General features: G+C 31.9%; 1 protein-coding gene across 2 annotated transcripts in view; it reads right to left on the minus strand.

Annotated features, from left to right (window-relative positions):
* LOC114263369 (LEAF RUST 10 DISEASE-RESISTANCE LOCUS RECEPTOR-LIKE PROTEIN KINASE-like 2.1) overlaps positions 1 to 12,213 on the minus strand; it is a 40,299-nt gene that overhangs the window by 25,652 nt on the left and 2,434 nt on the right. For both annotated transcript variants that reach the window (XM_028203891.2, XM_028203887.2), the window contains exon 2: positions 4,353 to 4,376. In XM_028203891.2, the coding sequence (XP_028059692.2) occupies positions 4,353 to 4,376 (24 nt within the window). The remainder of the gene's footprint in view (positions 1 to 4,352; positions 4,377 to 12,213) is intronic.

The raw sequence follows: 12,213 nt of genomic DNA on the forward strand, positions 1-12,213 counted from the left end.
AAAGAAGAGGATTGCAAAGTAAGAAGGAAAAAGGAAGCAGTTTGTGTTTTGATAGTATAATGTTCTAGCTGAAGGATATGAGAAGGAGAGCCAAAATGAACAACCTTGAGATGCGAACCCAACTCTAGAGACATTGGGTAGTTGGAAAGAATAATTGCATTGGCACTGCAAAAATCTACATCATCCTGAGCCTTGTTAGACATTTGACCAAGACCAGCAATAGTTCGAAGCCTCTGAAGATAAATGTTTTAGGCAAAGATCAATAGTCAAAGGTTGATGATTCTAAGTCTTTACGATTATTTGGTCTTAAATACAAAAATTCAGAAGTGCAAGCCAAAAGATCATGATAGAAGAGAACATTGATAAAGGAAGCTAAACTTAAGTAAGTGGAGGTCGTGGAGAAAACGAAGCACCAGAAGTTAGAACCACTAGTGTAACCCATATTGCTTACACTAGTGTGGAGGGTAATGTTGGCGCCATAATTAAATCATCATGTTAGAAGGTGACACTTGGCAAGCAAGGGTAATTATGCAGATGCCCAAGTCATTAACGAAACCCACCTTTGAAGCAACTCACATGAGTAGCGGATGTGAGTTTGGGCAGCTGAAGGGCAGTTATTCAACATGTGAAGGCCATAAGGGAAAGAAGTTATCAAGACAACAGTTATTAGTGGTTTTGCATGCATAAAGAGAAGAAGTGACCCTAAGAAATAGCTACAAAAAAGGAGATTACGGTAAGGAAAAGCAGCTTAACTACTTCGCAGGCCAAAAGAAGGATATAAATAGATGAAAGCAAAGATTAAAATGTCCCCAGAATAAATCCAAACTCTACGTCTTTGTCGTTTCATTTATCTTTAAAATTTAGCATTGCACTTACTTTTCATAGAAGTAGATTAAAGTAACTCTTGTATTCGAAGTTGTCCTTACTAAAGGTAACATTTTATAATTGCATTATTCAAATCAATTACATTTTCTGTTCAGTCTCTCCCTCCCATTCTATTTCGAATTCAAGTTATATTGCATTGGTTCTTACTAAAATACAACCTATAAAGTCTCTTGATTGAGGCTAAAAAAACCTAATCACAATCGCCTGACAAGTAAATTAAATTGGCTTATAACTTCTGTTAGGACTTTTCAGATCATTGTTGGCACGCGACAATTACATTTTTATCCTTTGAAGTGTCAAAATAGCCAATAGGATTAGAGCCAACAAGAAGAATATGGAGAGCTATGGATAGATGAAATATGGAGGGGAGCTAATCCCAACTTAGGATTTTGGTACTAGATTTATGCTTTAAAGGGAAACACCAAGCTATGAAGGATAGTGGGCACTGTAAGATGAGATGGTAGGATCTAAAGGGGATAAATTATAAATATTTAAGAATAGAATGGATGAAGAAGGTACTTGGGATTTGAAAGATGATGCTAACACTATGTGGAACTCGCTGGCCAATTATATGAGGAGAATCTCAAGGGAAGTCCTTGGAGAGTCAAAAACAAAGGGACCCAACTCTAAGGAAACTTTATGGTGGAGGGATGAGGTTCAAGAGGTAGTAAAGACGAAAAAAAGTGCTTTAAAAAGTGACAAAAAGATAGAACTGAATAAAATCTTCAGAGCTATAGATTGGCTAATAAGAAGATCTAAAAAGTAGTGAGAGAGACTAAATTGAAAGCCAATGATGACCTATAAACTAGACTTGATAGTAAGTAAGGAGAAAAGAGAATACACAAACTTGCTACAATAAAAGAGAGGAAAACAATATATTTTAATCAGGTAAGTACATCAAGAGTGAGAAGTCTAAGATGTTGGTGAAGGATGAAGAGATTAAAGAGATGTGGAAGAACTATGTTGAGAAGTTGTTAAATGAGGAACATGGAGGAGGTCAAAAGGGGAGGAAGTAATCAGTAATAAGGAAAATCAAGACTATATTCTATCACAGGATTAGGAATTTTGAAGTGAAGATTGTACTTAAGAAGATGAAATCGAATAAAGCTCTAGGACTCGATGATATCCCTATTGAAGTTTGGAAATATTTGGGTAAGAAGGGGGTTGCTTGGTTGACTATGTTATTTAGTAATATTTTGTTGACTAGGAAAATGCTAGTGGAGTGGATGATGAGTATTTTAGTGCCAATCTATAAGAATAAAGGAGATATCTAGAATTACAATAACTACAGAGGAATTAAGTTGATATGTCATATAATGAAAGTGTGGGAGATTGATAGAATGCCAATTGCGAAATATAACAGACATGTTAGAGAATCAATTTAGATTTATACCCGATAGGTCAGCAATGGAAGTGATCTATCTTTTGAGAAGAGTAATAGAGAAGTATAAAAAGAAGAAAAGAGATATTCATATGGTTTTTATTGATCTTGAGAAAGCATATGATAGGGTGCTTCGGGATATAATCCAGTGGCTGTTAGAGAAGAAAGGGGCGACAAAAGGCCACATTGATGTGATTACGGACATGTATGAAGGTGTAGAAACTACTATTAGATCGTTGGTTAAAATTTTCAATCACTGTGGGGTTACACCAAGGATCAACCTTAAGTCTTTATCTTTTTACTTTAGTTATGAATGAGTTGACAAAAAACATTCAGAATGATGTGCCATGGTGTATGCTTTTTGCAAATGATATCATGTTAGTGGATGAGACTAGAAAATGAGTTAACACTAAGTTGAACACATGGAGAGAAGGACTTGAATCTAAAGTATTTAGGATAAGCAGAACTAAAACAGAGTACATGGAATGTAATTTTAGTAATAGTAACAATGGAAACAGATGAGAAGTGAAGATTGAGAACCAAGAACTACCTAAGAGTGAACCTTTTCATTATTTATAATCAATTACCAAAACGTCTGGGGAGATTGGAGTAGATGTAGTCCATCAAATTAAGGCGAGGTGGCTTAAGTAGAGGAGTGCGTCTGGGGTATTGTGCGATAAACAAGTACCCACTAGATTAGAAGGAAAGTTCTATAAAACGACTATTAGACCAGCAATGTTGTATGTGATAAAATGTTGGGAAACTAAGAAACAACGTGTAGATAAGATGAGTGTGCCTGAGATAAGTATGCTAAGGTGGCTGTGTGGCAAGACTAGAAAATACAAAATTAGGAATAAGTATATTCATGAATGAGTAGGAGTAGCAGTGACAGAAGATAAGCTGAGAGAGAATAAATTAAGATGGTTCAGTCATATACAATGGAGACCAACAGAGGCAGTAATGAAGAGGTGCGATACAGTGACGGTAGAGGGAAGTGTTAGGAGAAGGGCAAACCTAGATTGACATGGACTAGTATAGTAAATAGAGATATGAATCTCCTTGGTTTGGCTAACCAAATGGCCTTTAATAGAGTCGAGTAGAGAAGAAAGATTCATGTAGCCGACCCGATTTGATGGGACTTAAGGCTTGGTTTGGTATTTGAATAAAGAGCTTTGTCTTAAAGGTTGGTTATGGTGGGAAAAAAAATAATAGGTTAACGCTTTCTGAGATTTGCTTAAAATACGAATTGTTTTCTGTGGATTTGAAAATTACATTCCACTCTTTCAAATTCTAATTCATAATGAGTGGCTCTTTTTATTAATAAATCATTAAGTCAATTCATAATTTTTAATGAAAAAAAATATATTTCAATTAACGATTTCAGTAATTTTATTATTGTATAGGAGAGTAGTTAGAAATTTATTTATTCTATTATTTATGTTAAATAAAAATTCTGATAATGAGGTATTTGTAATTTCAAAACTGTAGGAATATTCTATACTTTAAGTAAATCTTATGAAGTGTTTATAATTTCAAAAATGTTTGATCTACTAAATTTTCCTCTGTTAAAATTGCTTGAATAAATCAACCGGTAAAAATGAATATCCTACATGTAAGATACTCATTGGGTAATTTGGGCAGAGGAAAATTTAGTGGATGTAGCGGTACTGTTGTAATTTTTCCTAAAAAAAACTAATACTCTACGTGGTTCATTGGGATGAGAGAGAATTGTATGAAATGGGATTACTTAAGTGTTTTTTTTTTGGGGGGGGGAGGGTGCAAGTGAATTTGTGATGAGGTACAAATGAAAAGTTGCACCCCTCCATATTTATTTGTGTAATTTCTTTTTTTTATGTGTCTAGTGATAAGTAATTTTCCCAAGGTTTTTTATGAAATGACAATTCCTTTAAAATGATATAAAATGATTCTATTTGTAATATTTTTCATTATTATTTTATTCAACTCAAACATATCAATAATTATTTTAATAAAATCATCATTATATTCCAATTCATTTAAGTAAACCAAACCCTAGCTAAGAGCTAAGAACGTTTCTGATATGAATGGATGAAGGAAGAATACTTACATAAAGCGATCCACCACATGAGGCCTGCATTATTTTAAAGGGAAAAAAAAATTGTCAGCCAACAAAAACCATTACTCCTGGCAGTCATATGTATCTTAAAACATCTTTAATAATTAATGTTAGGGTAAATTAACCGATCTCTCGTCAAATTTAAAGAAAATATAATAAATTTCATAATTTTAATAAATTATATTGAGTTTTTTTTTAGAAAAATTTAATTTATATAACACTTAATTTCATTTTTATTAATAATTTGTTAGTTATATGAATGAAAAAAAAAATATTGTCTTCTATTTTACATAAAAATATATATTTTAAGTTATTTATTTTTATATTTTTGCACTATTGTATTAGTTTTGGTTCATTTAACCTTATTAAAAGGAGTCATTGTAATTATATTAAAATTATGAGACTTTATTTTTATCAAACATCAAGGGAGGTAAGTGTAATTTACCCTTAATGTTAAAATTAATTTTAACATGTTATATAGCTAAATGTTTTATCTTGGAAAGTTTTTTTAAATGGTGGAATTATCGTATATTATATTTTCTTATAAAATAACAAATATAAATATTATTTTGTAAGTTGTATTAAGAAAGATGTAAACAGAAATTTTTTTACGAATCTTACGAGAGAATTTTGCAATAATACAATTTGAAATAGAGATGATTTTTTTAAGAGATTTTGCTAAATTCTAATTTCAACAATTACTTTAGGACATTTTTAAAAAATAATGAATTAAACATCATGCCCCACATATTATAATAATGAAACAGGGTGGAATTTGAAAATTATTGACAAATTATAAAATACACCCCAAACTTTGATTATTGTTACAAATAAGACACCATGGTTTTCATTTATTCAAATTACAGTTTGAATCTTAAAAACTTTTAAATTGGTCCAATTCAAACTATCCATCTATCTTGATTTAAAGGCAATAACAAAGAAGGATGATTTTGTCAATTTATTCACCACAAACATATACAGTATGCATATATTACGGATGCTTCTATTTTCACATCTCATTCTTTCTTTGTTCACACATTTAATGATATTTTATTTTATTATAATTTTGTCCTAAGATAAAATTACCAAAATGTCCTTATCTTTACCAAAATCCTAACTTCCTTCTAAACCTAACCCTAGCCGCCGCCACCACGAACCACCATTGCTGCAACTTTGCCTCCTTGAAATCCCCATTGCCATGAGTTTCCTACCATTGCAAACTCCGTAGCCCCTCTGTGGTACCCTCGTAACCACCACTCTTCATCCTGTCAAAATCATAGTCGCAACTTCTCTCACTATGAAACGCTAGTTGCTGGCTATCACTCTTTATTTCAAAACCCTAGTCGTGCAATCTCTCTCTTTGAGAATCTCTCTATATCGTGGTCGCTAAAGTGTGGATAGGATTGGTGTGTTGCAGGTGAAGGAGTTACAAGAAGGAAGGGTCGTAGGAAGGGTATCGAAGAGGATTTGGTAGGAGCGGAGGTGCAAAGAGGGTCGTTGGGAACGGTTGAGGAGGGCCGCCAGAGATGTTAGTAGCAGTGGATGTGAGATAGGAGGCTCGCGATGGTGGCCAGAGTTCGTCGTGGTTCATGGTGGTAGCGAGTGGTAGCTAGGGTTAGGTTGGGTTTAAAGGAGTTAGAGGTATTTTTTAACAAGAAAGGATGTCTACTGAGCAAAATTTGATATTTGAAAATCATTAATTGTGTGCCTTGTAAAGAGATGTGTAATGAAAGGGTTTAGTATGTGGAAATAGAATTACCTATATATTATACTAAAAGTTGGCACATGTAATGCTTGCGCAATTCAAATAAATAAAATAAAAATAAATTACTTATTATGTGTTGTGTGTTAGTCAATTGGTAAGAATCTTCTTCATCAAACATTAGGTCTAAGGGTTCAAGTCTCACTTCCTCCTTTTATCTATTTTTTTTTTAATTGGAAAAATAGCCACTTGACAAAAGGAGATAAGAAACTTCAAGAAACAAAGTGATTTGTTCACTAATATAACTAGCGGGCGCCACACGAAATGCATATGTAATTCAAATAAGAATAAAAATAAATGATAACAAACTAATATTAGAAGACAAATGTTGCCTAAGTGGTAAGAATCTTTTTTGTTAAAAATAAGGTCTTGGGTTTATTCTTTGCCCATCTCTTTGAATAATCTTTTTGTTTTAAAATAGAAAAATCAGTCATGTAGTATGAGAAGAAGAAAAGGCTTCAGGATACCACTAAGGCTGTTGCTTAAGATATATTGTATAGATTATAGGAAAAATCCAATGGTGTCATGTGCACCTTACCACAAATTAACATAACTTTATTAAAAAATTTCGTAACATCAATCTTAGAATGTTTAATCTAGCCACAAATTGACATAACAAAAATATCGTAATCAAACCACAAATTTCTGTAATATCAACTATAAAATTGTGAATATTTTGTTATATTATTTATGGTGAAGTTGCACATTTTATGATTGATGTTACAAAATTTTATAACAAAACTATGTCAATTTATAATAGAATACGTATAGTCTGCACTCTTGAAGGGGTTGCACACTGTAGCCTTTCCCTAGATATAAATATCCACCATCACCTCCTTTATTGCTCTCAAAATGATCTCACACTAGGAGAGACAACACAAACTATCCCCACCGTCTCCCACCGCCTTTGCCATACCCAGTATCTCTTCCATTTCCCTACCTTTCTTGCCACCACCAATGCCTCCCCTATCATTCCCCACCTTCGCCCCTAGTTTTGATTGTAGAAATAGTTCTCTATTACGTGGATTTGGAGCATAGTTTGTTTTAATTCAGAATGTGGAATCCATGTTGAGTTGCAAGATATCGATAAACTATCTCTGATTTGAATATGAAGATCTTAGAAGAGGAATAAGTTGAATCAGCACAATATACAATTTACAACTCTTACATATCGGTTTATTGGTGCACTGACGCTGTGTTTGATTGGGGAATTTAGAGAAGAAAAGAGAAAAAGTGTGTAAAATTAGGTGAAATGTAAGTATATTTTATTTAAATTTCACCTATATTTTTCCTTTCTCTTTTCAAATTCATCTCAAAATCTCCCAACCAAACGCTGTATAAGTGTATGCAAATATGAGTTGAGATGTGTAGTAGATGGCAGTGGGGGAATGGGAAGATCTTAGAAAAGGAATAAATTGAATCAGTACATTAAATTGTATACAACTCTTAAATATCGACTTATTATATGCAAATGTGATGGATAATATGTGGCTGTGGAGGAAGGGAAATGGAAGGAGGGTTGTGGGTAAGGGGAAGGAAAGGGAGGGACTAATACAGTTTAGTTTAAGTGTATGCTGGTACTGAGATGGATGGTTAAGATGGTTATTAAGGGTTGACGGTTATTTGGTATCGTTAAGGTAAAATTTTGATTCACATTAATATTGTATTTAAATTATAAATTTGGTTAGGAATTTAAAAACAAAATAGAAAGAGGTGAGAGAAAATAAAATATAACCTGATTTTTTTTTTCATTTTTCTTGCTTTTTCTTTTTACTTTTAAGTTTTTGTCCACATCTATTAATAAAAAAACAACTTAAGTTGAAATAAAAAATGAGAGAATGCCACAAGCTTTGCAAAAAAATTCCTGTGTTAGACAAGTTATAAGCAGGTTCGATGAATGGCTGAGATTAAGAGTAATTTAACACATCAAAGTTTAAATAGAAAAAAATTAAAGAATCATGGAAAAACCACATGCTTTTGCCACATGCTTTGCAAAAGCCAGTTTTTTTTTTTTTTTTAAACTAAATAAAGGATTTTTTGTTTGGACAAAAACAGGTTTTCTAATTCCTGTCCTCTAATAGTGAGGGGGCTAGATTCATATAAAAATACTCTTATACAATAATGTAACATAGATGAGAAATCCTATGTGTGTATCTCTTTAGGGACATATCATATGTATTTTATTATAACAATATATAATTTTATTATAAAATTTTATAATATAAATTAGAAAATGTACAATCTCGTTACAAATTGACATAACAAAATATCTAAAATTTTATAATTGATGTTGCAAAAATTTATAATTTGATTACGACATTTTTTGTTACGCTAATTTATAACGAGATTACACATTTTATACTTATTATTATAAAATTTTGTAATAAAATTACATATTTTGTCGGAGCTGCATATGCTGCCATAGCATTTCCCAGCATAAATATAGCACTGTTTTTAGTTTTTGAATTGTTTAACAACTTAGAATTTTTTTATACTTGGTTTTGAGTTTTTACAAATATTTTTTTTTGCGTTTTCAATTCCTATCTTTGTATTTTTAATAATTTTTTAAATATTTCAATCATTTTAAAAAAAAATTTAGATCCACTTAATCTTAATATACTTAAAAAGTAAAAAAATTATATAAAAATCTTTAAAAAAATTTATTAAATACAATAAAATACAAAAATGTACTCCTGTGTTTGGTAAATTTTTTATTTTAAAAAAAAATCACAAATACTAAAATTTTTAAGAATATTTAGATTAGTTATATTTAAAAAATAAAAAAAATAGATAAAATATTTAAAAAATTCACTAAAAACAAAAAAATAAAAAAACTCAATTTTATAAAACGCGGATTCAATTTTCTAAAACCAAAACATAACTTTAACATATATCTTCGTTTTTTATGAAGTTGAATTTTTGGAATTCTCTCTTTGAGATCTTTTGTTTGCGAATAAAAAATAAATTAATTAATTAATGAATATTCACTGTACTCATCATTACCCAAAACAGTAAAATTTCACTTTTTCCAAATATTAAAGTTTTCACTTGAGGCTAAAAATCGCAAAATAGATGTTAACACCATAAATCTGCAATTTTTTATTATTTATATAATTGCAGGACACGTGGCATCCTCTTATCCATTTGGAAGTTAAAAGAAGTTATAGAGATAATGGAGAATATGAAGGACAAAGTGGATGAGTGGGAGGACAAAGTGGATGAGTGGAATGACACATGGCAAGACAAGAATGAAGATGGAAGAAATGGGTAGTTACTAAGTAGTTATTGCTGTACTTTTTCTTCTATAAATAGCCATTAATGGCTACATTGTAAAAGATCCAGAATTCATAATCAAAGACACTTGATTTCAATATTTCTTGTTATTTTCCTTATCTTAGGAGTAGTTTAACATAGATTTATATTTCGAAGCATTTATTTTCAGCATTTCTATTTCGAAGCATTTTATGCACTTTCTTTTCGAAGCATAGGAGTACTTTGATTGTTCACTCAATCATCTTTCTCCGTTCCCCATTCTTCTTTTAATTTTTCTTTTCTTTACACTTGGCAATCTTGAAGTCCTCTTCGTTGAGGCAAAAGAACCGTCAACACAATCGCTTGATAATTGGCTTGAATTTAATCTGTAAGGATTTTTCAATCCTTGCTGGTACGCTCGCATTTATGATATTTTCCTTCGTAGGAAAAATAAGCCAACATTTTAGCCAACATTTTTTGGCACGCCCAGTGGGACGTCAAGTGTAATAAATGGAAAATGAATTGGATTTGTCCATTTCAAATAGTCTAGATGAAATTTATTGGCGTAAACAAGAAATTTTGGATCTTCAAGAAGAGATTCATTTTCTTGATGAAATAAATTTTCATCCCTTACAATATTATTTGGTGGAAGAACAAAGACACCATTTAATTGGAGAAATTCATCAACTTGATATGGAAATTCGCCAATGGAATGATGAGTTATCAACTCTCACTACCAAGTCTTTAACTGAGGCCTTAATGGCCGGAATTGGTGAATTTTTTCAGAATTTTTCCATGGTTAAAAATAGCAAAAGCAAAGAGTTGATTTCATCAATGGCTCGGGGGGTTCAAGAATCCGTTTTTAAAGAGCCAAATTATGAAATTAACACAACGAAAGAGCATGTTCTTGAACCAAATTTGGCTAAGAATGATGTTCCATGTATGACTCGGGGGGTCCAAAAACCAAATTTTAGAGAGTCAAGTCATGAAAATAATATATCTATGGGTGATTTTCATAAGCCATTAATGGCTAACATGGAAAAACAACCCATTTTGCCAAATAATTATGAAAACCTATTCGGCAAAAGTCATGTTTTTAAAACAAACATGGTCAAGAACAATGAACAAGCCACTGTTCATGAATTCAAATTTTTTGACATTTTTCAAAATGTTAAAAAGTATGAATTTTCATGGTCACACTATACCATGACTTTTGGTGTTCAAAATCCTTTTTGGATTTGTGGTTCACATCAAAATATAATTCTGATGATGTGGTTAATAAAATTAACAAATTGTTCTTATGAGTTCGAAGCACTAAGAACAAGGGATGACCATTTAAAATGCATGAACTTGGCTAGAAAAAGCCTATACATTTAAATAAGTGGTTGAGAATGGCTTATCTTTTCAAATTGATGGCCAGTTGTTTGTATGTACACAATCAAAGCATCAAAGATACATTCGAAGCATCAAGAGTTGTTTCGAAGCTTGATTACTTCACATTCGAAGCTGTATAAAGCTTTGAAGATACATTCGAAACATCAAGAGTTGTTTCGAAGGTTGATTACTTCACCTTCGAAACTGTATAAAACTTTGAAAACTTTCGAAATATGTACATCTCTTCAAATATATGTGAAATGACAATTAATTAGTTGTCGAATAATGCCTGTTTTTGGCATCATAAGTTGGCTCGAAGAACAACAGTTTTGGTGTCTTCGAAGAATTAATAATTGGTTCGAAACACAAAATTAATATTTCTATTAATTATGTGTGAACCAGAACATATAAGTTTTGAATAAACCACAATGTTGGCCAAAAACAGCTTCGAAAGCCGTTTTGCCATAAGTTGCTTCGAAAGCCGTTTTGCCATAATTTTGTAAGCTTCGAAGCACTCTATCTTGTATCAACAACAGCTTCGAAGAAATAATAATGGTGGTTGTGAACCTTCGAAACTTTGTCGAGTATTTAAAATGACAATTAATTAGTTGTCGAATAATGCCTATTTTTGGCATCATAAGTTGGCTCGAAGAACAACAGTTTTGATGTCTTCGAAGAATTAATAATTGGTTCGAAGCACAAAATTAATATTTTCATTAATTATGTGTGAACCAGAACATATAAGTTTTGAATAACCATAATGTTGGCCAAAAACAGCTTCGAAAGCCGTTTTGCCATAAGTTGCTTCGAAAGCCGTTTTGCCATAATTTTGTAAGCTTCGAAGCACTCTATCTTGTATCAACAACAGCTTCGAAGAAATAATAATGGTGGTTGTGAACCTTCGAAGCTTTGTCGAGTATTTTTGAGGATATAATTCGTCTTTGGTCGGTTCCATCGACCTTCGAAGAATGATTTTGGTCCTTTATATCACTTTCGAAGCTTGTTACTAGTAATAATTCGAGTCATCTTGTCATAATTTCATACTCATTCGAAGCACTTTATTGGTGTTGTTACATCATTCGAAGCACTTTGCTGCTTAGGTTAGTCATGTGCTTGATTCGGCCCTTCAAAAATTCAAATAAACATCATTTTTAAGGGCCGCGGGGGGTAATGTTAACACCATAAATCTGCAATTTTCTATTATTTATATAATTGCAGGACACGTGGCATCCTCTTATCCATTTGGAAGTTAAAAGAAGTTATAGAGATAATGGAGAATATGAAGGACAAAGTGGATGAGTGGGAGGACAAAGTGGATGAGTGGAATGACACATGGCAAGACAAGAATGAAGATGGAAGAAATGGGTAGTTACTAAGTAGTTATTGCTGTACTTTTTCTTCTATAAATAGCCATTAATGGCTACATTGTAAAAGATCCAGAATTCATAATCAAAGACACTTGAT

The sequence above is a fragment of the Camellia sinensis genome, chromosome 1 (assembly GCF_055761805.1).
Source record: "Camellia sinensis isolate YWXY chromosome 1, ASM5576180v1, whole genome shotgun sequence".
Classification (NCBI taxonomy): Eukaryota; Viridiplantae; Streptophyta; class Magnoliopsida; order Ericales; family Theaceae; genus Camellia; species Camellia sinensis.